Genomic DNA, 26891 nt, shown 5'->3' with positions numbered 1-26891 from the left:
AGAATGAAAGGTTGAATTGATGTCTAAACTGTGTCTGCAGCCTGCAGTCCAAACGCCTGCCGGGCCAGTGGCCGAGGCCTACAGCCCAAGGGTGTCCGCATCCGGGAGACTGCAGACTTCAAGGTTGATACCAAAGCTGCTGGAAGCGGGGAGCTCAGCATAACCGTGAAGGGTCCTAGTAAGTGTTTCTTTCCTCCCCCATCTCTGGTGTAATTTGGGCTAACTTTGCAACTGTGACATGGATTTCATTCCAGACCCACTTCTGATTGATTTATCCTAGAGAGCTCTGTTAAGGATTTCGGGCTATCTGGGCTCTGGATCAGGGAGCAGTGATTGATTAGTGATGTCTGCCCTGGATACAGGGGAGAAGAGTAGGAGGCTGGCAACCTCACATTACATTATGGTCTTTGAAAGTATAAAAAAAATCATGTGAGGGAGTTGGGGAAATGCTGCACTTGAAACAACCAAAGCAGCCGGTTTTTTATTTGAGGAATGGTCTTGCCAGAGATCACACAAAGTATCTGAGCTGGAATTCAAGCACAGGTTTCCTAAGTCTGTGATTTTTCCCATGACAGGTTATAATTTATAGACCAGGAAATTATGTCAAGTACTTAATTACTATGATCAGTACTTATAGAAGGAGAATGAAGAATAAATATTCTTTGTAGCTGAATGCCATTTGTGGAAGGATAGGTTGCACCCTGTAACCCATTGATCCTCCCTGCTTTGGGAAAGGAGATGGGCATGGGGACAGATCTCTTCCCTGTGCTCAAGTTTTTCCCTGAAACAGAGAAGCTGCTCAGCATTTGAGCTCACAGGTATAGCAGGCCTTGGCAGTTTTGCTCCCTTGCCTTATGGAATCTGTCTGCTTTCAGCACCCCCTGCCCCCATATTCCCAGCAGGCTGGAACAGAAGTGTTCTGTGGTCTTAAAAGTTAATATTTGATCCCAGAAACACCAGGCTTTGGGGCAGGCTATGTCCCAAGGGAGATCAAGGTTCTAGACTGCCAGACTGACAGTCAAGCTGTCCTTCCTCCAGGCTTGTTACAACAGGAACCAAAGAGTTGTGTTTTTGTTTATTTGTTTTTCCCCCTGCCTTTGGATTTTCACTTGACTCAGCAGCTTTTCTGGCCAAACCTCGGGGCTTGACATAAAACAAGTACCTGATGGCTCAGTCTAAACCTATCTTCTTGTAGATAGCGTAGGAAAGCTTTCTCATTTTTGTTGTCCAGCTTTAGTTTAAAAAGATAATGCTAGGACCCAACCTGAAACTCATGCTCATAAAGGTTCACTCCTGCCTCAATTTCTGTGGGGCTCCGACAAGGTTGGCTCCAATTGCTGGGAAAGGTGGAGTTAATACTGAGATGTGATTGTATTTATCTTTATACAGACCTGGTTGTTTCAGGATCTCAGAATCCTTTATGACCAAGGGAGCTTTTTAAGGCCTGTTATCTGGGAATCAGCTTTGGAGTAATCTTCTGGGTTTTGGGAGCCCCTTTGAAGTGTCCACTGAGTGTTCATATATGACTTCATTTTGTCGATGTTGCTGTCTCTTTTTTCTTGTCTTTTGACTCTTGTTCTGGGTGTAGAACTGTGTTGGAAAGATTGTGTGCTTCCTTCCCACAGAGGGTCTGGAGGAACTGGTAAAGCAGAAAGGCTTTCTGGATGGGGTCTATGCTTTCGAGTATTACCCCAGCACCCCGGGGAAGTACAGCATTGCCATCATGTGGGGGGGACACCACATTCCAAAGAGGTGAGTCTCCAGCTGGTGGTGTATCTTTTCTGGAGGTTGCTTGGCTCAGGACAAACTCCCAGGTGTATGCTTCTGAAGCAGCAAAAGGAAAAGAGATGTGCTTTGTTGAAAAAATTCTTTTCAGAGCAGCACACAGACATTTGGCCTGTTCTCAAAAGCAGCAGAAAGTCACTGTGGTTTCTACCAGTTTGCTTTAAATTGAATGCTGGTGGTTTGGGGTTTGTGGGGAGGCAGGAAGCCAGAGAAGCAGTAATGGAGCACAAATGGATTGTGTGTCCATATACCCTTGTGTAAACTGAGATCTGCTTTTTTCAATGTGTGCCTCTGTTCAGGAATTCCATGGCAGTAAACTCCACTATGGTTTACATTAGAATCATCTACAGGAGTGCTGCCAGGGACCAAGGGATGCAGCTTTGCCTTGAGGGCATCGCACTTGTCGCCCCTGCGTGTTCACATGCTTTCCAGCTCTTCTCTGGGGCAACTTTAAATAAATAAATTCTGTTTACCTTGAGAAATATTTAGGCATTATAGGGTTCTGAGAGCCTAAGCAACTTTTTTTTAACCTCTTGCGCCGAAGTTAAACATATCCATTCATGTATGAGATGAAGCCTACTCGACCTACTTTTCTTATTATAGCAGAAGCAGGCTGTGGAAAATTGTACTCGCTCTTACCTTCCAGGGCTTACAGTGTTGTAAGACCCCCTCTCCAGGCTCCAAAGATAAAGGGAAGTGGCCTGAAGGTTAGTGCTAGGCAGCATGGCTTGAGTGTCAGTCCAGCGGCCCCCTGAGCTTCCTGAAGCAGCCATGTTACATTATATTGTTGACATAACAATGGCTGTGGGGGGACCTGCATGGAGGAAAGGCTTGGCTGGAGATAGGGACCCTGGGTAAAAGGACCAGGCAAATGGAAACAATATATGTTAGCAATTCATGACTTTGTTTAGGACTTGTCTTTGCTCTTTAATGCTTCTTCAATTCCTTTCCTTCTAGCCCCTTTGAAGTTCAAGTTGGCCCTGAAGCAGGCATGCAAAAGGTCCGTGCATGGGGGCCTGGTCTCCATGGTGGGATTGCTGGACGCTCGGCGGACTTTGTGGTGGAGTCCGTTGGCTCTGAAGTGGGGTCTCTAGGTGAGTGGAAGCAGCTGACCTGCAGCTTCTGGAGGACTGAGATTATAGGGCTCCTGGGCCTTGGCTCAGGCTGGCTGGTGAGCTAGGTGTTAGGGACTTCTCCCATCCTCAGCAGCGGTGAACCCTCTGGTCTCCTGACCGTCCAAGGCCATCTCTGGAGATCGCTGTAGAATGGCAATTTCCATTGTTCTTCTGTTCTTCTAGTCGCTCACCATCTCTGTCACTGGCGTTTATTCATCTTTTAGACGTTGAAAGCAGAGGCCTTCTATGGGTGTTTCCTCAAACAGTGCCTGGAACTTAGAAAGCTCTGAACAAGTGTTATTTGATCCCTAGTTTGGATAAATACATTAATAATTTTGCTGAAATTAGAAATTTGAGAAGTAAATATACTCTTTGGAGCATAATTGGGAATATACACATCTGATGTATATATGATCATTTTAGATCAGGGGTTAGCAGACTTTCTCTGGGAAGAACCATATAGCAAATGTTTTCAGCTTGTGAGTCATACCGTCTCTGCTGCAACTATTTGATTCTGCTGTGGAGCCACTGAGAAGCCATAGGCAGTGTGTGAGTGAGGGCTGTGTGTAGGTCAAACTTTATTTGCCAAAACAGGCAAAGGACTGGATTTGGCCCACAGGCCATAGTTTGGTGACTTCCATTTTAGATATAGAAATAAGCCAAAAAGGGAAAATTAGGGAGCCACATTTTATTCTTCCTTCTAGAGAAATATTAACCCTATGGTATATCTTTCCAGATATTTTCCTGTAGATACACATACAAATGGTTATCTGCTACATAAATTATCTGGAGGAAATCTTTATATCTTTTTGCATCAGATAAATGTAAAATATGTCTTCATTTTCCTTGGCTTCCATGGAATTCCACTGTATAAATATATCTATCGTTAGGCTTTCAATTTATTTCCAGGGTTTTGCTGTAAAAACAATGCTGAATGCATATTCTTTTACTTGTTTACACATATCCTTGGTTATTTTCTTCAGATAATGCCCAGAGGTAGATCTGATAGGGCAAAAGTAGGCATAGCTTAAGCCTTTTGATAAGTGTTACTATATTGCCAAACAGAAAGCTTTGCTGATTGACTTCTCCTATGAGATGATATTTAAAAAAGAGTACAAAACCCAACTCTTCCATCTCTAATAGCTTAGTAGGTTTATTATTTTGAGAAAGGGACAAAATCAGATTTCAGTCTTCTGGCAAATGCTTGGTTTTTGGGGTGGCAGAGGGAATGAGTTGGTGTGACATAGAGCAGATACTTTCCACAGTGTAATCAGGGGAGCCCTCCCTCTCCTTCCCCAGGGTTTGCCATCGAAGGTCCTTCTCAGGCGAAGATTGAGTACGATGACCAGAACGATGGATCGTGTGACGTCAAATACTGGCCCAAGGAGCCCGGTGAATACGCTGTTCACATCATGTGTGATGACGAAGACATCAAGGACAGTCCATACATGGCCTTCATCCACCCGCCCACGGGAGACTACAACCCAGAGCTGGTGAATCAATTGATCCTCTCTCTGTCCTCTGTTCTCTGGCTCCCGATTCTCTCCTGGTGCCTGAAGCAGTTGCCTTAAGCAGTGTATTAAACAGATGGCAGAGAAGAGCCTTTCCACTCTTAGGGGGTAAATTGTCCTGGATGTGAATCCTGGAAGTCCTAGTGCTTTTACAGTGTTGGGCCAGTAACTTCAGCTCTCTGACTCTTGGAGTCTTCCCCTATAAAAAATGGGAACAGTAATAGTATCTGCTTCGTAGAGTTTCTAGAAATGTTCAAAGAGTAACATGCATAAACCCTCAGTGCCGTCTGGCCTGTGTGGGGGCTCCTGACGCTGCTATTTTCTTGCAACCCAGAGCATCATAGTTCAGTCAAGTGCTCCATAAATAAAAGTTGTTCCCCACTCCTCCCAACCCCAACCTCCACCCCCACCCTGGCTTTCTTTTCCTTAAACTGGAGAAATGTTTGCAGTGTTCCCAGAGAGGCCTCAACTCTAACTCTTAGCAGACTTTAAGCCTGGCTGGCAGGAGGAGGCCCCCATGGCCCCATGTGCATTGCTATTCACTCACCTGGGCTGCTGTCCCGAGGCTGACGTCAGTCCAGGCTGGAAGGTACACCTCCTTGTACACCTGCTAGTCTTTAGCTCTCTGAGAGCTGTGAATTTTTTAACATTTTCTATGATGAAGATTCTGAGCCCCTTCTAAGTGCGAATGGTGAAATGGAATGGCTGAAGCTTCCTGCTCTGGTTACTAGAAGTTCTCTATATCAACTCAAAATAAGGCAGGGAGCCTGGGCCAGTTTGGGCATTTTCTTCCTCTTGAGAGGTTAATAATACTATTTATTTTTAAGCTATAGTCTATTTTAGTATTTTACTTCCCCTAACCATCTTCTTGTTAGATATTATAAAGCCAGATGCAAGTTGTTTTGTTTTTCCCTGCTCCATGGTTACCGGCCTTCATAGAGGGGTTTAATTGGGACATTACACAGGAAGAGAATCATCGTTGGCCTTTTGCCCCAGGTTCAAGCATATGGGCCAGGTTTGGAGAAATCCGGGTGCATCGTCAACCAGCTGGCCGAGTTCACTGTGGATCCTAAGGATGCTGGAAAGGCTCCCTTAAAGATATTTGCTCAGGTAGGTTTCTGGAGGTCACCTGTGAAGATAAATGTGCAGGTGATTGGCAGATGACAAGATCTCGGTTCAGTGGCAAATTGCTCAGGCCATCTGATCCTGTTTCCTCAGCCATACATTGGAGTAATAAGAATATTTGTCTCTTGGGGTTATGTGAGGATTAAATGAGCTTCCAACATGTAAAGCACAGCAGGGTGTTTCTATCATCATTATGATTTATATTCCGTGTAAACAAAGGCTTAGTTGTTTCTGATTATCCTGTAATGTCTCTCATTGTGGCAGAAACTACTTAAGCCATGATAGAGGAGAGGTTGGAAGCAAGAATTTTTGTTTATATAATTTAATTGAATATGGCCAAAGGCTTTAAATGCCAGAATAAAAATGAGGAAATATTGAATGGCCATGGTTTCTTGGGCCATTCACTCTTAAAAATTAAAAACAAAATAATTGCATGTAATAGTCTATGAGAACGTAGCATAATGGAGTTGCTCAGTGAAGTTTTGTTGGGTGGATGCATAGTGTGTGCCTGTCCTAGGAGGCTGGGGGCCCCTGTTTGAATACCTGCAAGGCCAGCGCTGTTCCTAGCCCCGACTCTCTTGCAGGACGGGGAAGGCCAGCCCATCGACATCCAGATAAAGAGCCGGATGGACGGCACGTACTCCTGCTTGTACACCCCGGTGAAGCCCATCAAGCACACCGTCGCCGTGGTCTGGGGAGGGGTGAACATCCCCCACAGCCCCTACAGGGTAGGTTGTCGGGAAGGATCTTGGCAGCTGTATGAAAACGTCCAGGCCTGGGGCTAGTCTGGGGGTCCCATACCTGTGGGCTGAGGCAGAAGGAAACATCTGGAAATAACCTATCCTTGGTAGGACTTGAATAATGAATGATGAGAGAACTGAAAGTCTAAGCTCGAGACCCCCTGAAAGAACTTTCTCTCGCAATGTTTTACTGGATAGAAGAACTCGATAACAGCTTTCTCCATGTCTTCTCTAGGTCAACATTGGACAAGGAAGCCATCCCCAGAGGGTCAAAGTGTTTGGGCCAGGTGTGGAGAGAAGTGGTCTGAAGGCAAATGAACCTACTCACTTCACAGTGGACTGTACCGAGGCTGGGGAAGGTAAGACAGGCTTCACCCAAAGTAGTGACTGTTGTTCCTTGGGGAAGAAAGCTCTTTTCCTCACGTGTCAAGGACCTTGAACTTTAAACCAGGAAGTAGTTCTCTGGATAGGTCATTGTTCATCTAATGAGCATCTGTGTCGGCTCCTTGGTGGTATCTTTGCTAATCCTCCACCCCCTCCCTAAAACCCTGAATTATCATCAGCCCTTTCTCAGGTTTACTCCTGGAAGCTTTCTAATTGCTTTTGGGGGCGGGCTGTGAGTCTGAGCTGGAAGTGATTGCATGGGGCATGCTGTTTCTTGTAATCTGGTGCTAAGACGCCGTTCTGTTCCAGGTGATGTCAGCGTTGGCATTAAGTGTGATGCCCAGGTGTTAAGCGAGGATGAAGAAGACGTGGATTTTGACATTATTCACAATGCCAACGACACATTTACCGTCAAATACGTGCCTCCCGCCTCTGGGCGCTACACCATCAAGGTTCTCTTTGCGTCTCAGGTTTGTGTTTGGGCGTGGCAGGAGGCGGAGGGGAGCAGGCTGCCTTCTTCCAGGCCCCCTGTGTGCTCATCTCCCGCTTGTTGCTTTAGCAATAGGGGGAGCATCGTGAGAACTCCGCCCCATGGTTTTCCTCTCTGGTTCCTTAAAACCAACAGAAGTAAAAACCCACAGAGCTCGAGTTTTGTCACTTTCTAAGAAAAGCAAGGTAGCGTGTTCAGTCGTTACAAGCAGGGGCTCTGGAAAGACACTGCTTTCTTGTAAATGTTTGCTCGAGTTTTAATGAAAACAATTAACTTCTAGATGGCTTCTCCTTTGACCTCTATGAAGTGATAATTTTGCCTTCCACCCTTAAACTTTATTGAACTTCCAGGTAGGGTTTATATATTTGCACGTGATAGTGAAGGTGGAAATAATGAGACCCTGATGATTAAAATTAACCTTAAACCTCAGGAGAAAGTGCTGTACCTAAAGGTAGTCTTGAGTTGACTTTATCCAATCAATTAACCTGCCTTTATTCTGACAGTCTGCAACATTCTTTTTTTTTTATTATAAACAACAAACAAGCATAGAAACATTCTTGACATACAATCATTATTGACATGGTTGCAACCAATGGCTCACAGTATCCTCACACAGGTGTGTATTCATCACCATGATCATTTTTTTTTTCACGGAAGGGGAGTTTAATAAGTTACAAATTTGCAGTTCTAAGGAAATGAAAGTGCCCAGATTAAGGCACCAACAAGAGGTACCATGATCATTTTTTCCAACATTTGCATCTCTCTAGCAAAAGAAAGAAAAAACTCACACATGCCATACCCCTTACCTCTCCCTCTCATGGACCATTAGTATTTCAATCTATTTCAATTAATTTTAACCTTTGTACAACATTCTTTTTTGAGGAATTATAATCATTCTCTTCCTGATCAAGGTTCTGTCTTCCCCAACCTTAGCTCTCAGACTTCCCTGAAGAATGTTTTCTTCCCTCAGACACCAATGTGGTTATCACTTTTGGTGTTTTTCCATCTTGAGTACTCAACATTTGGTGTTAAAGGCTCAGAGTTTTTAGATTTGCTTTTGGAAAACCTCCCTTTGGCTATGCAGAAAACCAGAAAGTGTGTGGTTTTAGGGATCCAGGCATCAGTAAGTGATCTATCACATGATGGTATGCCGTGAAGGTCAGCATAGAAATACCTGACCCCTGGCGAGAGAAGTTTGCTCAAACCTCCCTCCCCACCCCCTCCCTGCCCTAAAGTTTGAGTTGTGTTCAGGTCTCACAAGTTTAAACAGAAGGCTATGTAAGCTCTGGCAGTTGCTCCAGGGGCTTTCCTACTGAGGCAGTGTCTCTGCTACAGGAAATCCCCGCCAGCCCTTTCAGAGTCAAAGTCGACCCTTCCCACGATGCCAGCAAAGTGAAGGCAGAAGGCCCTGGGCTCAGCAAAGCAGGTAAGGCGGCGGGCAAGCTGGGCCATCCTGAAGGCTGCAGGCCCGTAACGGTGGGTGTGTTTGGTCCGGGGCGTGTCTCCCCATGGGCAGGTGCTCTGTGGGCCCTCCAGATTGGTGGTGACCATGCTCTCCCCTGCTGAGCTGCTGGCCAGTGGCCTGGTGCTGGCTGCACGGGTTGAGCTGGGGCAGTTGAACCTGTCAGACTGGTTCCAAAAGTGAAACCACCCCGCGGGCCCTGCCTTGGCATTTCGCTGTCTGTCCTTCCAGGTGTGGAAAACGGGAAACCGACCCACTTCACCGTCTATACCAAAGGGGCTGGGAAAGCCCCACTCAACGTGCAGTTCAGCAGCCCCGTTCCGGGAGATGCGGTGAAGGACTTGGATATCATCGATAACTACGACTACTCCCACACCATTAAATACACACCCACCCAGCAGGTAGGGGCCTTCGCCAAGCCCAGCCGGCCCCCGTCCACTCTGGAAGTGCTCCAGTGGAGAAAGCGTGCCATTTGCCCTGCACCTCCTCATGAGTGCTGGAAAAAAGGCTGGTTACGGCGTAGAACCGTACCAGCCTATACAATTCCAATTCCGCAGAACATGGTTCAGCCCAACCCCACGTCTCCCCACCCCATATGTCCCCCCTCCATTTTGGGTTTTATCAGAGAAACGCTGAGCCCTTGAAATTCAGGACCTTCTATCAGTCTCTCTCTTGGTCACAGACACGCTCACTCTCAGATCCTTACAGCTACCATTTTAGTTTTTTAATTTTTTATTCACTCAGGAAGAACAGACCCATCTTCATTTTTCCTTACTGGCCCTTTAGCTTAGTTTACCCTTTTGTAAGGTGCTGTATGGGGTCTTTGAGAAAACAGCAGGTTCAGCCTTTAGCCTCTGAGGCCAGAAACAGCAAATTATCCCCCCTTTACAAAATCTAGGAAAATAGAATCTTACAGTTTACTTTGGTTCGTTCTGATTGTTAGGCAAAAAGGGCTTGAGAAACTACGTCCCTGCAGAAGTTCACATCTATTCGTTTGAAACTTTGTTTTGCTTCATGTTCACAACCTTAGTGTATGGGGAGTGGTATCCTGGCAGAGTAGCCTGGGTTTTACTTCTTATGCATAATATTCTAAACTATCTTTCCAAATTTGTGAGATTCATTCATCTTTGAAAAAAAGTCCCCCTGTGAGAGAGATGCCACCTCTAGGAGAAGAAGAGTGATGCTTTCTGCAGAAACACTGCTGTGGGTTTCACTCCTGGCAAGAGTCAAGTAGGGGAGAATGAGAACAGTGGCGAGGATGGCAGTAGATGGTCCTTTGCTCTGCCTAGGACTAAAAGTCTTTGGAGATGGAGGCTTTTCTGTGGAAACAGTGGGAGAAGATTTCCGGGGCCAGGCCCTTTGTATTCCACATTAGAAACTTTGCCTCTTATTTTCAGACTTATCCTGAGCTTTGAACCTCCTCCTGCGGGATTCGTTATTAGTCATGGTAAAACTACTTATTTCTAATTATTAGAATAATAATGGTAAAACTAATTATTTCTAATTATTAGACTATCCTTTCTCCATCAGGCAGTTCAGTGATAATAAAATTCTTGCTCATGGTTCTGCGGATAGTGGGAGCCTTACGCCTAGATGCATCAGCTCGACATGATTTTTGTTATATAATGAGACATTTTTTGCACAAATGCCAATTCTCCACATTCCTTAGGAGAAGCTACCAGAAAGCAATGGCATGCACACTGACCGAGGCCGCAGGGTCATAGACTCTTCCAAAAACATTTTGCAGCAGTTGCTTTATGCCGTATCTAGGTACCATTTTGTGCTCTGGCTGATCTGTTAGCAGGTGAGTTGCAGACATCTGTACAGTATTGCATTTTGGTCTCCACCCCCAGAAAGGACTTGAATCTGCTGTTTCCCTTACACCCTCCAGCTGCTAGTTGAGGCAGAAGTGGAGGTTGGGAGCACATGTCCTGTTTTGCGCAGTTGAAGTATTCCTGGAGTGGGAGGCTCCTTCAGTCACCCCAAGGTCAAGTTCAGCTCGTTAGTTCTCTAATAGCAGCTAGTTTGAGGGCTTTGGCTGGCTCAGTAGCCACCAGGAGCTGTTTGTCAAAATGCTGTCTGAAATAAGTGCAAGGAGCCTCGTGGAGTCTTGGTGTCAATTGTTTTCTTTGGTGAATGACTTGCTTGGTGTTTCTTGGGCCCATTTTGTCGTTTGCTGTTTAAAAGGAGGTTTGTTGTCTCATTGCTTGCAATTCTGCATATTTCTCTTTGGCAAAACAGATGCAGTCTCTTTTGGGTTGTGAGTTTCCCAAGAATACCCTGTCATATCAAAAGTCTCTCTCCATCCCCAGCCCCACACCCATGGCCCGGCACTGAACAGGCCCTAACTATGGACTTGGGGCCGCACGAGTGGATAAACGAAGCAGAGCCTTGATGTACAAGCAGGGACAACACTGAACATGGTGACCTGGTGGATGAGTGGGGCTCACACATCCTCACTCTCCTTTGAACTCTTTTCTGAAGAGCAGTTAAGAGCTCAAGATTGGGTTAAGTAGCATGCCTTGTAGCCTGTGTTCTTGGATGTGGTTAAGAGGCCTGGGTCAGCCAGGAAGCTGTGCCCATATGAGGAGGAGGAGGCAGGGAGCATGCTTGGAAAGACAGCACCAACTGGCGCACCTTCTCACAGTGGTTTTTAGGGAATAACAGGCTGCAACTTCCCAGAAATGCAGCTGCCTGGTGTGAGTGGAGAGGCGTGGGTGGGTCCTGGCCCGGGTGTGCGCTTCCCCCTTGGAATGCGGACTGTGTGCAACGTGGGAGGCCGCAGCTCAGCCCGCCTCTGGAGCCCAGCCCTTGGTTGCTGGCTTCTGCCACACCCTCTGACACCTGCCCTTCCCTGCAAGGTCCCTGAATGACAACAGGCAGGTGCTTGCCTGTCTGGAGTGCACAGTGATGGGGGGCTGCTGGGTGGCGCTGTCAGTTCTTGCCCTGCCCTAGCCAAGATGCCCATGGCCAGAGCTCTCTCTGCCTTGGAAGAGTGGGCTTGTTGGGCTGGCCAAAAGTCAGGCAAAGACTTGTTTTTATGGAAGAGAAACTATGCGCCACCGATTTCCGTGAGGGCTTTGCCTTCTCTACCCTTGGTGGTGGCCTCAAGTGACTTCAGTGTCTTGCCTCCAGCCCCCTTCCCCTACCGCCCAGCAGAGCTGTGTGGGAAGTTGGTGGCAGCAGCTCCGTTAACATGCTGAGTCAGGAGCTGCTTGCAGTGGGAAACTCCGCACCCTCCTGTGGAGTCTTTAGGAAAACCATGAGTTCACTGGCCCCACAGGATGACAGTCCCTGCCTGAAGTGTTGATAAACACCAGCCATGGCTGGTGGCCGAGACTGCTCTGCAGTGGGCTCCAGAGGAGAGGGGCTGGGGGTTGCTCTCTCTTTCCCATGCTCACCTGAGCTGCCAGGTCTTGGAGTGTGTGTATTTTGCCAAATAAGATTTAGGTCTCCGATGCACATAGGCAGAAGAATGAAACTGTCCTGCACTCAAGGAAGTCCCATGAAATGCTCCAGGAGCCTCTGCTCAGGCATCCCACATGTAGCAGTCCACTGGGGGAAAAGCAGGGTCCGTTGCTTAGCTGGTGACCCCAGAGGAAACCTGTGTATGTTCCAGGCATCGTAGGTGTCAATCTCTCTGATTTCTTCCTTTCTTACATTAAGTCATTTAATTTCCTGTCTGAACTTTTTGTTTGTTTTATTTTTTTAGAGCTGGAAATGAGAACAGATTTGCTTTTATGGGATGGGTGGGCTTCACTGGAAGAAGCTTTTCACCTCTCTCCTCCAATACTTCAGAAAAGGGGCCAGAAAAGTTAGCCCAGCCAATATAGGGTTGGGGGTGGTGGTAGGTAGGGGTGCCTCGTGGCCTGGCCTTCCAGCAGGTAAGGGCCTGTGGGCAAATTGAGGCTCAGGAAGAGTTGCATGCTGGGAATAGCCGTGGTGGCTGAAGTCACAAATTAGTGCCTGCCTGAAGTCTTACAAGGTGGAGGGAGACCTTTCCTATCCCTTGCTCTCAGCTCTGTTGAACCTGACCTGTGTACATTTTACCATGAAATATTATACCCTTGAGGAGGGGGCCCCTCGGTTTTGTGTGCTGTGCTAATATATCCTGGAAAAATCAATCCTTCCCCCTTCATTGATGCAGCCCATTTTGTTCTTGTCCCTACTTCCCTTATCCCCTTTATTACGAAAGGAATGTGAGCCCATATACACAGGCCGAAAGCTACATCCTTCCAGCACTTGATCAGTGGTGGTTTTTAGCAGGGGCTGATTTCCAATGAGCCTGCTGGATCCTTGGGGCAGGGAGAGTGGGGTTTTTAACATCTCTCCCTCCTCCTTTCTTCTTTCCCTTCCTCTTACGTGGGAAGTGAGGGCCTTAATCTACTGCCACAGTCGACACAGATGAAGCCCTGGGGTTTGGGGGGAGGGGACTCAGACAACTGGCGGGAGGGGACTCAGACATCTGTGGGAAGAGAAGGCAAACAGCGAGCAGGGCCACAACTGGCCAGGGGACGCAGCAGCGGCCCACGTGCATTCCCGCAGGCCGCCCATGCCACTGCCAGCGGGAAAGGTTCGCCAAGCCCAAGGGCACTTTCTGCCTTCCCACTTACAACTTTTCTTTCCTTGATGTAAACATGGAAGTTCCGACATTGTACTGTGGTCTCAGATGGGCTCAAGTTGAAGAATGCTCACCAATCCCCTTGACAGCTTGGTGGTCTGAAATTGATTCCCGGGACAGAAGAAATGATTCTGTCCCATTAGAGACCACGAGCCCCAGCTGCTTTACCCATGGCCGGGGTTGGGTGTGTGCTGGGTGGAGGGGTGGCATGGCAGAGCAGTTCCAAACTCAGATTTGGGTGCTGTGGGTGTGCAGCCTCGCTCTACACTTAGCAGCTCTGTGACCTAGGGTAAGTGACTTCACCTCTCTGGGCCTTAGTTTCTTCTCCTGGTGGGGGCAACTGCTTAGGATAGTTTTGAGATGGAATTGAGAAAATGCATGAAGTCCAATACTCGGCACTGTAAGTGCCAAGTAAGTGCTCTTAAGTCTTCTATGTTATTATTAGCAGCTCTTGTGTTATTAATTTCTCTGTCATTTTGCCACATGGCCAAAAAGCTTACTGAAATGTATCTCAATGCTTTCTAAATCTGTTAGTGTTAAGCACCCTGTATCTTTGGGAAAGAATGGAAGACCCCGGAAGGCAGGGGTTAAACCCCAGGTCAGCATCCAGGTGTCTGAAGCCTCACTGAAGTCCCCTTCTCATTCCAGGGCAGCATGCAGGTCCTGGTGACGTACGGCGGAGACCCCATCCCCAAGAGCCCCTTCACCGTGGGCGTGGCTGCGCCTCTGGATCTGAACAAGATAAAAATTAATGGGCTGGAAAACAGTAAGTGTGTGACTGGAGGTGAGGCAGGTGACGGAAGACCTTCACACGGGCTCAGGCTAGGTATCCTTCGCGGGCAGATTCATGGAGAAGCAAATTGTGTCTTCACAGATAGTACAGATGGACGCGGACCTTGATTCAAATAGGGCCAGGCTGCAGAACAGCTCTGTGGCCCCACCTGCCACGTAATCCCCATTTTCTCCTTTGTATGGGCACGTGGGGGCAGGTGAGGGCCGTTGGTCAGTGGCACCCTCACAGGAATATTATGAAGCAGTAACTTTGCTGCTTGCTAAATATGTAACCCTGAACAGGTTATTTAATTTCTCTAAGTCTCAAAGAATAATTCAGGGCCTGGCTTATAGGCAGTGCCCAGAAACCTGCTGGCAAAACAGTGGGAAGTTTCCATTACAAAGAAAGGTGGGGCCACGTTTGCTTTCTGGGGAGTTTCTGCTGTGCCAGCTGTGTTGGCCGACTGAATCCACATTTATAGTCTACAGTCAAGCATAAAAGTCAGTTCCCTGCCACGTGGAAACCACAACCAAAATCACCCAGCTCCACCCCCCATGCCAATATACCTCTAGCTTATTCGGTGTTTTACTACTGCCAGCTCATTTCATTCATTTAAAAATAACATTTTCTATTTTTTTTTTTAATTATGGAAAATTCAAAGATACAAAAGTAAAGAGAGTAGTATATTATGCATACTTTGTGTAGTCATCAATCAGCTTCAGAGTTTAACACATGCTTGTAAAATTAATTTTTATCATACATCATGCATTAATCTATTTTTCATCTAAAAAAATATATAGTTGAGTAAATTCCACTTCGGTCATCACTTCTGCTCCTCCCTAGGGTTAACCAAAGTTATTAGTTCAGTTTCTATCCTTTCATCCTCCCAGACCTTTCCTCTGCATCTCTTCACTCATATGAAACATTTGCGCATGTTTGTTTTGTGTTAAAGTTATCCTGTCTTACCCGTTTGTCTTCAGCCTGCCTTTGTAACTGAGAGCATCTAGGCAATCACTCCCACATTAGCTCTCCCTGCCAGGGTAGCTGCTGAGTGCTCATGTGGTTTTAGGGCCCCACGGGGTTGAGGGGGTCCCAGGGCAGGCTCTTGCATGCACCAGCGAGGTTTCTGCAGCATCGGTGGTGCCATGTGTGGGCGCCTTCACTCAACCTGGCACCCAGATGCCGGGTTGTGCACGAGACCAGCTCCCAGTTCAGGAGGCTCTGAAGTAAGAGCTCGATGCCAGCTTTTGTTCCTGGGGACCAGCCAGCTCTGAGCATATGAACCATCACCATCCAGCCCAAGAAAGGTCTTGTCACTCCTTTCTCCAATACACCGAGGGTTTCAACTCCAGAACAGGCAAAGCACTCCCCCTGTTAGTAAGAGCTTCTTTCCCTCTGGGACATGGAGCTTTGAAACTTCTTGCCTGTGGTTCAGGAGTGTTCGTTTTGGCGGGTACTGTATTGCCCCAGAGTCAATATTTCTCTGGATTGTCGTAGGGCTCTGTGTTACCAGTGCTTTTGTTTTTGTTCAAAGTCCTTTCCCTGTTTTTGTCAAATATAACACATGGGTTTCCTGTGGCCCAGATTTGCAGAATGTTTCAAAAGTCATTACAGTGCAGAGTCCGTTCTCAGAACTTTCTTCGGTACCCCTGTGTTGCCAGCTTCCTGACTTTTACCTTCTTTGGGGGCAGACGGGACTATAGGATTGAATTTGCTGCCAAGAATTAGCAAAGAAAATTTTGGATTATGGGATTGTTTTGTTATAAAGTTATCACCAAAAATAACCAAAGAAAAAAGGCCAGCGTCAGAATATAACTTACTGCTTAGCAAAACAAATTGTGGGGTAGGTGAATTTAGGTTTGAGTTTCAGCTTTGCTGCTTGCTGAATGTGTAACCCTGAACAGGTTATTTAATTTCTCAGAGTCTCAGTTTCCCCATTTCATAAATTCTTTGGTTAATAATAAAAACTACCATAGGGTTCTGGTGAAAATTAAAGGGGTTTGTGGATTGCACAGGACCTCACTCATGCCTGGTGTGCAGAAAGCATTCACTTACCCCCTCTTTGCATATGGTCCTCATTCAGTGCTATGCTACTGTTAATACCATATCATTAATCAATCAGTTGAGTAATTATTGCTCTTGCTCCAGTTGTTATTGAGGCTGCTGTGCTGGTTATACATATTTAATCTTGCTTTTTGTCCTCTGCATTGTAGAGACTATGAAAAAAATCTCTGTGTCCAGGAACCCATTTCCCTGCTATCACCTTTTCTTCTTGCTGCTGAAAAGGACCACCTCATCTCTTTGGCTTCTTCCCCTTCTTTAGGAGTTGAAGTTGGAAAGGATCAGGAGTTTGCCATCGACACCAGGGGGGCCGGAGGTCAGGGGAAGCTGGACGTAACCATCCTGAGCCCCTCGCGGAAGGTGGTGCCATGCCTGGTGACGCCCCTGGCTGGCCGGGAGAGCAGCACTGCCAAGTTCATCCCTCGGGAGGAGGGGCTCTACGCTGTGGACGTGACCTACGACGGGCACCCCATGCCCGGGAGCCCCTACACGGTGGAGGCCTCTCTGCCGCCAGATCCCAGCAAGGTCAGGCTCAACACCTGGGATGACTCAAAGCTTTCTTTTTAGTTGCAGAATGTGTCCCATTTTGGTAAAACAACGCTATAGCCCTTTTCTGGTCCTTCGTTGCAGAGATCCTTTTTTTTTTTTTTTTGTAACAACACGTACATACCATAAAGTTCTCCACTTTAACCATTTTTACCATAAAGTTTGCCACTTTAACCATTTTTAAGTGTGCAGGGAACAGCATTAATCACATGCACACTGTTGGGCTACCATCATCCATTATTGAAACCGTTTCATCACCCCAAACTGAAACTCACTACTCCATGAAACAATAACTCCCCAGGCCCCACTCCCACCCTGTCCCTTGGCAACCTGTAGTCTGCTTTCTGTCTGTATGAACCTGCTTGTTTGAAGAATTTTATATAAGTGGGATCATACAATATTTGTCCTCTTGGGTCTGGCATCTTTCACTCAGTATCATGTTTTCAAGTTTGAGCCATGTTGTCACATGCATCAGAACATTATTCTTTTCTATGTCTGAATAATGTGTATTCCATACCACATTTTCTTTATCCAGTCATCTGTCCATGGACTCCTGGGGTACCTGGCTGTTGTGAACAGTAATAGCCTGACTGCTATGAACATTGGGTGCAAGTATATTTTTGAGTGGTAAAGGCGTTTTGAAAGTTACTTTGTGTTAGAATTCAGTTCTCCTTGGCCTGCAGTAGATCTCTCTCCTGTGATTCAGTGTCAAGAGTAAGAACCCAGCCCCTTGGGCAGCTGTGTCATGCCCCTGCTGCTCCTCTCACTTTCTGACTCTGAGACTTTGGCAAGGGCCTTCCCATCCCCTTCATTCCTTTACTTGTTGGCATAATAATGGTACCTGGGTCAAAGCGAGTCTGGAAGAAGAGTGGGTAGTGAGATAATGAATGTGGAGGCCTCAGCCCAGCTTCCAGCACACAGCCTAGCCTGCATGCCCTGCAGCACGCCAAGCACCGCGAGGTCCAGGAGAGCCATTGTGCGAGCACTCAACCCAGGACGCCGCATGTGAGTGATGGACTGGCCTCCAGGACTCCTGCTCCAGCCCTACAGTTTAGAAAGGCGAGGCATGGCAGTAGGAAGGAGAGTTGCGGAGGGGGTTCCAGCTCAGTGCCTGCTCCCGTACTTCAAGGGCCATGCCTCTCTACTGTGATTCTGTGTCTGTGCCACACACATTAGATCCCAGGGAGAAGGACCACTGTATTGAGATGCAGTTTGGCACTTGTCTTAATTTGCCATTGATGGGCTGGCTTAGTCAACAAGAGATTATTGTTTCACAGTTTTCGAGTCTACAAATCCAAAATCAAGATGTCAGTAGGATTATGCTTTCTCCAGAGTCTGCAGTGTTCTGTTGGTAGCTCACCAGCAACGTAACTCTGTCTCTCCACCGCCATCACCTGGCTGTCTCTCTGCCTGCCTGGCTGTCTCCTCCTACTTGGTCCAAATTTCCTCTGCTTATAAGGATCCAGTCATACTGGAGCCAAAGCCCACCCTGATTTTGTTTGGCCTCTCCTCAACTAACGACATCTGCATAGATGCTATTTCCAGATGGGTTCCTCTCTCTAGGACCCGGAATCACGACCTGAGATGACTTTGTGGAGGGCATGATTCATTCATTACAGACGTCCTTGCAGACTTGGGTGTTGAAAGCGGCACTGACTGAGGAGTGAAACCAGTGCCAGGCGGAATTTGACTTTTTATTCTTTTTCCAAACAGGTGAAGGCCCACGGGCCTGGGCTTCGAGGTGGAGTTGTGGGCAAACCTGCCGAATTCACCATCGACACCAAAGGAGCCGGAACTGGAGGTTTGGGCCTGACGGTGGAGGGTCCTTGTGAGGCCAAAATCGAGTGCTCAGACAACGGCGATGGGACCTGCTCTGTCTCCTACCTCCCCACGAAGCCCGGGGAGTACTTCGTCAACATCCTCTTTGAGGAGGTCCACATACCCGGCTCTCCGTTCAAAGCCGACATCGAGATGCCCTTCGACCCCTCCAAGGTCGTGGCATCGGGACCTGGACTCGAGCACGGGAAAGTGGGTGAGGCTGGGCTGCTCAGCGTTGACTGCTCGGAAGCGGGCCCTGGGGCCCTGGGCCTAGAAGCCGTGTCGGACTCGGGCGCCAAAGCTGAAGTCCGTATTCAGAATAACAAGGATGGCACGTACGCGGTGACCTACGTGCCCCTGGCGGCCGGCATGTACACCCTCACCATGAAGTATGGCGGGGAGCTGGTGCCACGCTTCCCCGCCCGCATCCGGGTGGAGCCCGCTGTGGACACCAGCAGGGTCAGAGTCTTTGGGCCAGGAATAGAAGGAAAAGGTGGGTTTCTCCAGAAAAGAAGAAGACTGGAAAAGTAACGTGGGATTTGAGAAGCATCAGAAACTCATAGAGTAGGGGCTGCAAATGCAGGTGCTGCAGGGGCTGGGCAGGTAGAAGAAAATGCTCGTGCGGCCCTGGGCAGGGCGTCGTGGGGAGGGGACGGGAGCCGAGGGTGGTGGTGGGCACTGTGATTTCAGAGGTCGCGCCATGGCTGGGCCCCTGCTTCCTGTTTCTCGGTGGAGCTCGGGGCCCTGCATCGTTAGCAGATTTTCCCATTCTTCAGGAGAAGCCAGAAATCTTGACTTTTATGTGGAAACTCAACATATTTAGTTGTTGGCACATTAATGAAAAAAGCTTAAAATGCAGGGCTGGCTAACACCACAGGGCAGGTCAAACTTCCATCCTGAGCCCTGGATCCCCACCTTTGTCCCAAGAAGCATACAAGTGGTGTTGTCACTTGGCCAAGACTACACTGGCTTTTTTGCACGCACGTGTGTGTGAGTGTGTGTGGGTGTGTGGGTGTGTGCAATATTACTGATCTTTAGAGTCAGGCAGAGCAGTTGTCTGCCATCACTGAAATTGGACTTGAATGTGTTCTTATGAGCCAAGAAAACTTTTGCTCTGGGATTTGCATCCGTGTCTGATATGTTGCAATGTCCTATCTGCGGGGTTGCTCTGCAGATGTGTTTCGAGAAGCCACCACCGACTTCACAGTCGACTCACGGCCCCTCACCCAGGTCGGGGGGGACCACATCAAGGCCCACATTGCCAACCCCTCGGGGGCCTCCACCGAGTGCTTCGTCAGGGACAACGCCGACGGCACTTACCAGGTGGAGTACACGCCCTTTGAGAAAGGTGAGCTGCCCTCTCCTCGTGACCCGTTTCCTCCCTGCCTCTGCCCCATGCGGTCGTGTCTCTCAGCAGAGGCGCAAGCAAGGTGGTGAGGAAATGCTGAAACCTTCCTCCCTAGCAGAGCCACCTACCTTCTCAGCGCCTGGCTTGCTGTCCCTGTGGTGTGACTGTGGGGCCAGGGTTTTGCCTCAGCCTGATCCGAGCAGGCTATGGGGTCATGGCATGGCATGTTGCTCTTTTGTGCAAACTTTTTGTTGTTGTTGTTGTTATATTTCTTTCCTGAACATTAAGGATTATATTTTTAAAAATGGCTACAACAGAAAAGGATAAGCAAAAGTAAAAGTGCCATAGAGTTCCATTACCTGGCTAATAATCCCTATTAATGTGCTGGTATGGGTATTTTTGATCTCTCCTTGTAGATGCGTGTCTCTCTATTTCATGGGTTTTCCTTTGTCTTTTGGTTGATGGCTGGATGGAATTTTCCCAAGTCAGGACCGTGTGTTTGAGATGGACTGACTTGAATATTGACATACTATTTGCCTTTGTGGGGTCCTGTGTGCCAAGTGGACAGACAGCATAGAAAAATACAGAGCATTTGTATTTTTTTTTTAAATCAGATCATACCAACATTACTGTGTTTTTAGCCTGTTCTTTTCAAAATGCAGTATAGCATGCAGATTTGAATGCTAGATACAACCCTGGAGTAGTGTCATTTCCCATAAGCAGGTGGTTTGTGTGCAAATATGTGCTTCTGTTTGTGTTTTTCCCAGGCCTCCACATAGTGGAGGTGACATATGACGATGTGCCCATCCCGAACAGTCCCTTCAAAGTGGCTGTCACCGAAGGCTGCCAGCCATCTCGGGTTCAAGCCCACGGACCTGGCTTGAAAGAGGCCTTTACCAACAAACCCAATGTCTTCACTGTGGTTACCAGGTAGGCAAGGCTCTGGGGTCTGTGTGTTAACTCCTCGGAAGGAGCAGCCCTAGCTAGTCTAACCACTTGGAAGTTTTATGGATATACCCAACATGTGAGACTTTGGGTAAGAGGCATTTTTTTTTCCCATTATGTGCATGGGTTTTCCTTCTGTAGAAACTTATGTTACAGAGAAAGAGCAAGTACAGCTAAAAAGATGCCCAAAAGCATTTAATAGTCATAGACTTGCTTAGCAAACCAGGACTACATAGAAATTCCTTAACCTGATAATATAGAGACATATTTCCCATCTCATATTTAAGTGCAACATTAGAATTGGTCATGAGGCACATACCTACTTTGTACTTGAAATCCTAGCCAATGTAATTAGTTGCGAAAAACATATGAAGGATAAGCATGGGAAAGGATGGGGGTCAAAGCTGTGTTTTTTTTTTAGTTATACTCTTACAAAAACTCCCTGTGTGAGATGTCACAATTGTGGAATTGGGTCAGCTAAACAGCATTGTTTCTAAGAGGATTTTAAATGAATTTGGCACCAAGCGAACTAGCATGAATCATGTACCACTTTGTTCTCTTTTCCACACTTTCCAGAGGAGCAGGGATTGGTGGGCTTGGCATAACTGTTGAAGGACCGTCAGAGTCAAAGATAAACTGCAGGGACAACAAAGACGGCAGCTGCAGTGCTGAGTACATCCCTTTTGCTCCGGGGGATTATGACGTTAATATCACCTATGGAGGAGCCCACATCCCTGGTAAGCTGTACCTCGAAGAAAAACCCAAAGGATAATTGGTTTTGCATGAAAGCGGGTTTGATTTTGCTTGTTTCTTTGAGTATGAAAAACAGTCTGATATTTGTAGAGCTGCAAAGGGAGAATTTTCCTGAGGACTGCATCTCCAAGAATATTTCAACTCCCCATAAGACCAGTAACAATTGACACATGAAATAAGTTAGGGTTCTTTTTTTTAAACATGGCAGAAAGCACCGACTTGGAGTTCTGACTGGAAATGATTGTATCCATGTTGGAGGATTGAGTTCGTAACACACTTAAGGGAAGATTCGTTCTTTGCAAAGTTAAAAATCTCCATGTTATTTTGTGTTTGGTTCTTAATGCAATTTAGGTATGTGTTTTCCTTTCTTGTTCTCCGTGGACAATTCTGATGGCTGATAAAGACATCATATTAATGGCTTTTCTATTTGATGATGTTTTGCACACAATGTAAAATGGGTTTTATCGACCTTAGCGCTATTGACTTTTTGGGCAGGTTAATTCTGCATTATGCGGGCTATCCTGGGCATGGTAGATGAGTCAGTAGCAGCCACCCACCCGGTTGTGACAAAAATGTCTCCAGATATTGCCGGATGTCCCCTGGGGGACAGAATTGTCCCCGTTGAGGACCATTGCCTCAGGTGTGGTGAGAAGGAAAGCAGCGCCCCAGTCCGGGAGGGAAGGAGCAGACTGAGGAGCCCTCTGGTGGGTTCTGGATTGGCTCCCAGGAAGCAGGAGGGTCCGCTGGCCAGGCGCTGGTTCTGCCCATTCTCTCCCTCTTAGCCTATGCACATGTGCACACACACTCACGTTCTTTCTCTCACACTGACCAGAAAGCATTGACATTCAACTCAAATGATTTCTACTCACATGTTCATTTACAAATTAATTCATTTCAGGTGATAGGTTTTTCCCTCAAACGTGTCCTTGTAGCACATTCATTATATATATTTTACATTCCTATAATCACTACACTAGTCTAGGGGAATTCAGCTATGGGCAAGAGGGACAAAGCTCCTGCCTTCAGGGAGCTTACTGTCTGGTGTCTATCCAGCTAAAACTTGTGATAACAGCTCCAAGGAGAGACAGCAGGGCACAGTGACAGAATACAGATGACGGGTACCATTTGGGGTTGTGCAACCCTACAGTGCTTGGGATGGGAGAGAGTTGAAGGCTGTTCCGAGGAGAGATGATGTGGTAGCTTAGACCAGGCAGGCAGCAGTGGAGCTGATGACCATCTCCTGGTTGGGGAGGCAATGCTGTTTTGACTCTGGGAAAGTCTGGTGGATGCTGTCAGCTTAGGAATTCCCCTGTGGAAGAGGTTGAGAGTTTGGACCCTTGTGGCTGACCTACGACCTTGAGGTAAATGGCCATCTTCGAGCATAACAACAGAAAGAGACCAGTTTGGGGTTTTCCCATCAGATGCAGATGGTGCCTCTGTATGTTTCAGACTGTTGCTCCTCCGAGCAGACTGCCAGCTTCTCCTGAACCCTAGAACTTTCCCAGGCAGAGGCATTTAGTGAAGTGTTTGTTGGTTGTCTTAGTGTCAAGCTTCATAGCTAACACATGAGATAGTGTTGTGAAACATTCAGCAATCTGTTAGCCTCTGATTTGCTTTCATGGGACTTCTAGGTGGTTAAATATTAGCTTAGTTTTTCTTGGCCTGGTACAAACCTGTAGTGGGGTTACTTTTTTTTTAATTTTTAAATTTAAAAATTTTTTTTAAAAACATAACATACAAGCATGAACATTTTTACCATATGATCATATCATTCTTGGTATATAATTAATAATTCACAATGTCATCGCATAGTTGTATATTCATCACCATGATCATTTCTTTGAATATTTGCATCAATTCAGAAAAAGAAATAAAAAGAAAAAAACTCATACATATCATACCCCTTACCCCTCCCTCTCATTGATTGCTAGTATTTCCATCTACCCAATATATTTTAGACTTTGTTTCCCCTATTTTTTTCTATACCCCTTATCACTCCATTCAATTGATCACTAGCATTTCAATCTACTAAATTTATTTTAACATTTGCTCCCCCCATTATTTAATTATTTTTAATCCATATGTTTTACTCATCTGTCCATACCGAAGATAAAAGGAACATCAGATACAAGGTTTTCACAGTCACACAGTCACATTGTGAAAGCTATATCATTATACAATCATCTTCAAGAAACATGGCTACTGGAACACAGCTCTACATTTTCAGGCAGTTCCCTCCAGCCTCTCCAATATACCTTAACTAAAAAGGGGATATCTATACAATGCGTAAGAATAACTTCCAGGATAACCTCTTCACTCTGTTTGAAATCTCTCAGCCATTGACACTTTATTTTGTCTCACTTCTCTCTTCCCCTTTTGGTCAAGAAGGGTTTCTCAATCCCTTGATGCTGAGTCTAGTGGGGTTACTTTTAATAAGGTGTCTTGTCTTACCTATAATGCTGTATTGATTTCCAGCTGTAGTCCACTAGGTTGACCGGGATTCAGAGCACATCAGGAAAAAGGCTGCCTGTGGTCGATTGATGATGTCTGCACAGGGCATGGAACAGGGAAATGGCAGAATATCTTGGTGCCTACTATCTTGTACCTAACTTTTCTTACCTTTGCTTGTTGGTTCTTGGCTGCCCTCATGTTAAGCTCAGACAACTTCCAGTGATGACTGACTTATATATTAGCCTTAGAGGTAGTCCGTTACCATCATCTGTTGACATCCTCACCGTCACTCTTTTGGTTCACTAAACCAGAATGGAGAGCAGTGCTTGTCTTTGTCAGATTCTACCATTTATTTCATTTAGCTGGAAAACTGGATGCTATTGACCACTCTGAAGCCCAGCTGTCATTAGAAAGCCATGGTCTTAGTTTATCATGTGGTCTTTGTTATCAGCTATTCCTGATTCTAAAAGGTATAGATTTTCCAGGATGCAGAGCAGAGAGACCTGTTTCTTTAACATGTCATTAACTTTGCCAGAGTTCATCGAAGAATAAGAGGCTTTAATGCTGTGTGCAGGAGGAGGTGCATTTAGTCCCTTGGCAATGGACTTGGCAGTCTGAGGCAAGGTGCTGGGGACACTGGACTCCTGTTTCTGGTTCACCTTTGGGGAGATCTCATTTGGTTCCCCTCCTTGGAAGAATTCCATAAGGGTTCCTGGACTAGCCCTTGTTTCTCTAGTTAGTGCTTCTCTTGCAAATCTTGATCTCTTTGCATTCTCCACCATTTAAAGACCATTTCAGTGGTCTTTAAAACTGGCACCTTCAGAGAGTCAGAGGCTCCCAGTGTCCTATGGGATCAGCCATACAGTGGAACCATTGTTTATGCTATAGGGAGAAAGCGGGACTTTATTCAGCATCCAGGGAATCAGAAAGGTCCAGTGTGTGTGGAAGGATTTCATGAGGCACTTATGAGCCATTGCTGGGAGGGAGGAGTTGAGATTGAGCCTGCCTATAATCTTCTAGTACTTTCTGCCCCTTCCTTCTACCACTCAGCTTCCCATTTTAGTTCCTTCAACAGCCTGTCTTCTCCTCACTCCAGGCCTTTGCACATGCTGAGCTCTACCTGATCCACCTCTCTATCTGCTTCCCTTGGGTGTGATCTGCTCACACCCCTCTCTAAGCTTAGATGTTCTGGGAAGCTCTCTCTGGTCGTCTGAAGACCAGGTTGGTTGGGCCTTGTGCATCTACCAACATGTGTTATACGGCTTCTTTCTGTGGATTATGGGTTGCTGGAACACCTGGCACAATGTCTACACATAGTAGGTGCTCTATGGGGATTGTAGAAAGTGAGTAGACACTTTGAATGCATGAGCAGCAAGGCAGAAGGAGCTGACTGAAGCCAATGATCAAGGTCCTCCTGGAGTGACGGGGCAATTCTGGGCATGGTCAAAGCAAGACTCTGGCCGCTGGGTAGGCTGAGCTCAGAATCTCGCGTCCTCTTTTCCAGGCAGCCCCTTCAGGGTTCCTGTGAAGGATGTCGTGGACCCCAGCAAGGTCAAGATCGCCGGCACTGGGGTGGGCTCAGGGGTCCGAGCCCGCATCCAGCAGTCCTTCACGGTGGACAGCAGCAAGGCTGGCTTGGCGCCCCTGGAAGTGAGGGTCCTGGGCCCACGGGGTGAGTATGCATCCAGCCTTGTGCTGATACTCACCTGCCCAGGTGGAGCAGCCATGACCCAGAATGGGTACTTGGCTTTTGATTTTGGTCTTGAACTTAAAATTAAATTTCTTAAAATACTTTGTTGCTCCGAATTCTACCTAAAAAGTAAAAGTTCCTTCATGAAAGCAGGCAGAGACGTTATTTCTCCAGTGATCTGTTCTCTCGCTTTCAGTTATATAGACCTAAACTTCTTTTTTAATTTAATTTTTAAAAAATATCTAGATGACACAAGTGTTCATGTATCAAAAATAATAATAATATCATTTATCATATATATAATAATGTCATATATACAATACTGTCCCAACTGTTTCCCTGTGTTTCAGCATTTGTGGGATGACTGGAGGTATCAGGGGCTGGATTTGAATGGGTGGTGGCATTGGGGTAGTAACTCTCTTTAGGGTAGCTTGGTGTTCTTGGGGAACATACCCAGACTCACTGCATATGACAGGCGCTCAGCCTATGTGGCAGACAGCTGTCATTGTTTCAGCCCCCAGAGCGAGAGCGTCTTTTGAGAAATTGGCTGTGTTGGCAGTTTGGCCTACCCTGTTGGCAACAGAATTTGGGTTTGGTAAGGAGAACAGGCTAGTTTGGGCCAAAGCCCAGAAATGTATTGAAACTTACATTTTTTCATAAGCAACCATATTTCTTCCAGCATTTAAAATGGGCCATTCTCTCCCATATTAGATACTCTGCCTTATTTCTTAAATAATCTGGATTTTTTTTTCTCCAATGATGTGTGCTTGACTCTACAGTAGAGTGGCAAGTGGGGGCTTCCTTCTTTGAAGAACCTTCTCCTAATGAGGTTCAGCAGAAGGCTATGCCTTCTGAGCCTCAGGGCAGTAGTGGTTTGGGGGAAATAAGATTGTGGGGCTACAGTCTGATTCTGCAAAATCACCAGGCTCCAAGACCCGTGTGTGTGTGTGTGTGATGAGAGAGAGAGAGAGAGAGAGAGAGAGAGAGAGAGAGAATGTGAGAGAGAGAAAGAGAGAAACACTTTACTAGGTCTCTGTCTCTGTCATGGAAGACTCTCAAGTAACAGCCTTTTAATTTTAGCTGATGAGATGGACTCCCAATCATGGCACGTCCCCTTGAAAGCCATTTCAGAATTCTGTAAAGGTGACCCGAAGGGTGACTTTATGGAGACAGGTTTGCATTTTCCTATTGGCTGCTGCTTTAAATCATGTAACCTGAATGCTTCTTGCTGCCTCTAAAAGTAGCTTGGACTTGCTTCATCTGCTTTGCTTAAT

The 26891-nt window shown here is 46.6% G+C and overlaps 1 protein-coding gene across 7 annotated transcripts in view; it reads left to right on the top strand.

Moving 5' to 3' along the window:
- FLNB (filamin B) overlaps window positions 1-26891 on the top strand; it is a 160223-nt gene that overhangs the window by 95594 nt on the left and 37738 nt on the right. For 4 of the 7 annotated variants that reach the window (XM_077128879.1, XM_077128876.1, XM_077128875.1 and 1 more), the window contains exons 9-26: window positions 41-178; window positions 1626-1752; window positions 2743-2879; window positions 4200-4393; window positions 5408-5521; window positions 6121-6264; window positions 6512-6635; window positions 6970-7130; window positions 8486-8576; window positions 8844-9013; window positions 13882-13999; window positions 16329-16591; window positions 18326-18923; window positions 19605-19778; window positions 20546-20708; window positions 21300-21460; window positions 25432-25599; window positions 26698-26790. In XM_077128879.1, the coding sequence (XP_076984994.1) occupies window positions 41-178; window positions 1626-1752; window positions 2743-2879; window positions 4200-4393; window positions 5408-5521; window positions 6121-6264; window positions 6512-6635; window positions 6970-7130; window positions 8486-8576; window positions 8844-9013; window positions 13882-13999; window positions 16329-16591; window positions 18326-18923; window positions 19605-19778; window positions 20546-20708; window positions 21300-21460; window positions 25432-25599; window positions 26698-26790 (3138 nt within the window). Of the gene's footprint in view, window positions 1-40; window positions 179-1625; window positions 1753-1799; window positions 2640-2742; window positions 2880-4199; window positions 4394-5407; window positions 5522-6120; window positions 6265-6511; window positions 6636-6969; window positions 7131-8485; window positions 8577-8843; window positions 9014-13881; window positions 14000-16328; window positions 16592-18325; window positions 18924-19604; window positions 19779-20545; window positions 20709-21299; window positions 21461-25431; window positions 25600-26697; window positions 26791-26891 lie in introns of those variants that run through there. The other 3 variants (XM_077128878.1, XM_077128877.1, XM_077128880.1) reach the window with 2 other exon arrangements.

Source organism: Tamandua tetradactyla, chromosome 15 (genome assembly GCF_023851605.1).
Source record: "Tamandua tetradactyla isolate mTamTet1 chromosome 15, mTamTet1.pri, whole genome shotgun sequence".
Taxonomy (NCBI): domain Eukaryota; kingdom Metazoa; phylum Chordata; class Mammalia; order Pilosa; family Myrmecophagidae; genus Tamandua; species Tamandua tetradactyla.
Note: the sequence above shows the minus strand (reverse complement) of the source record. Positions and strands in the feature narration are given on the sequence as shown.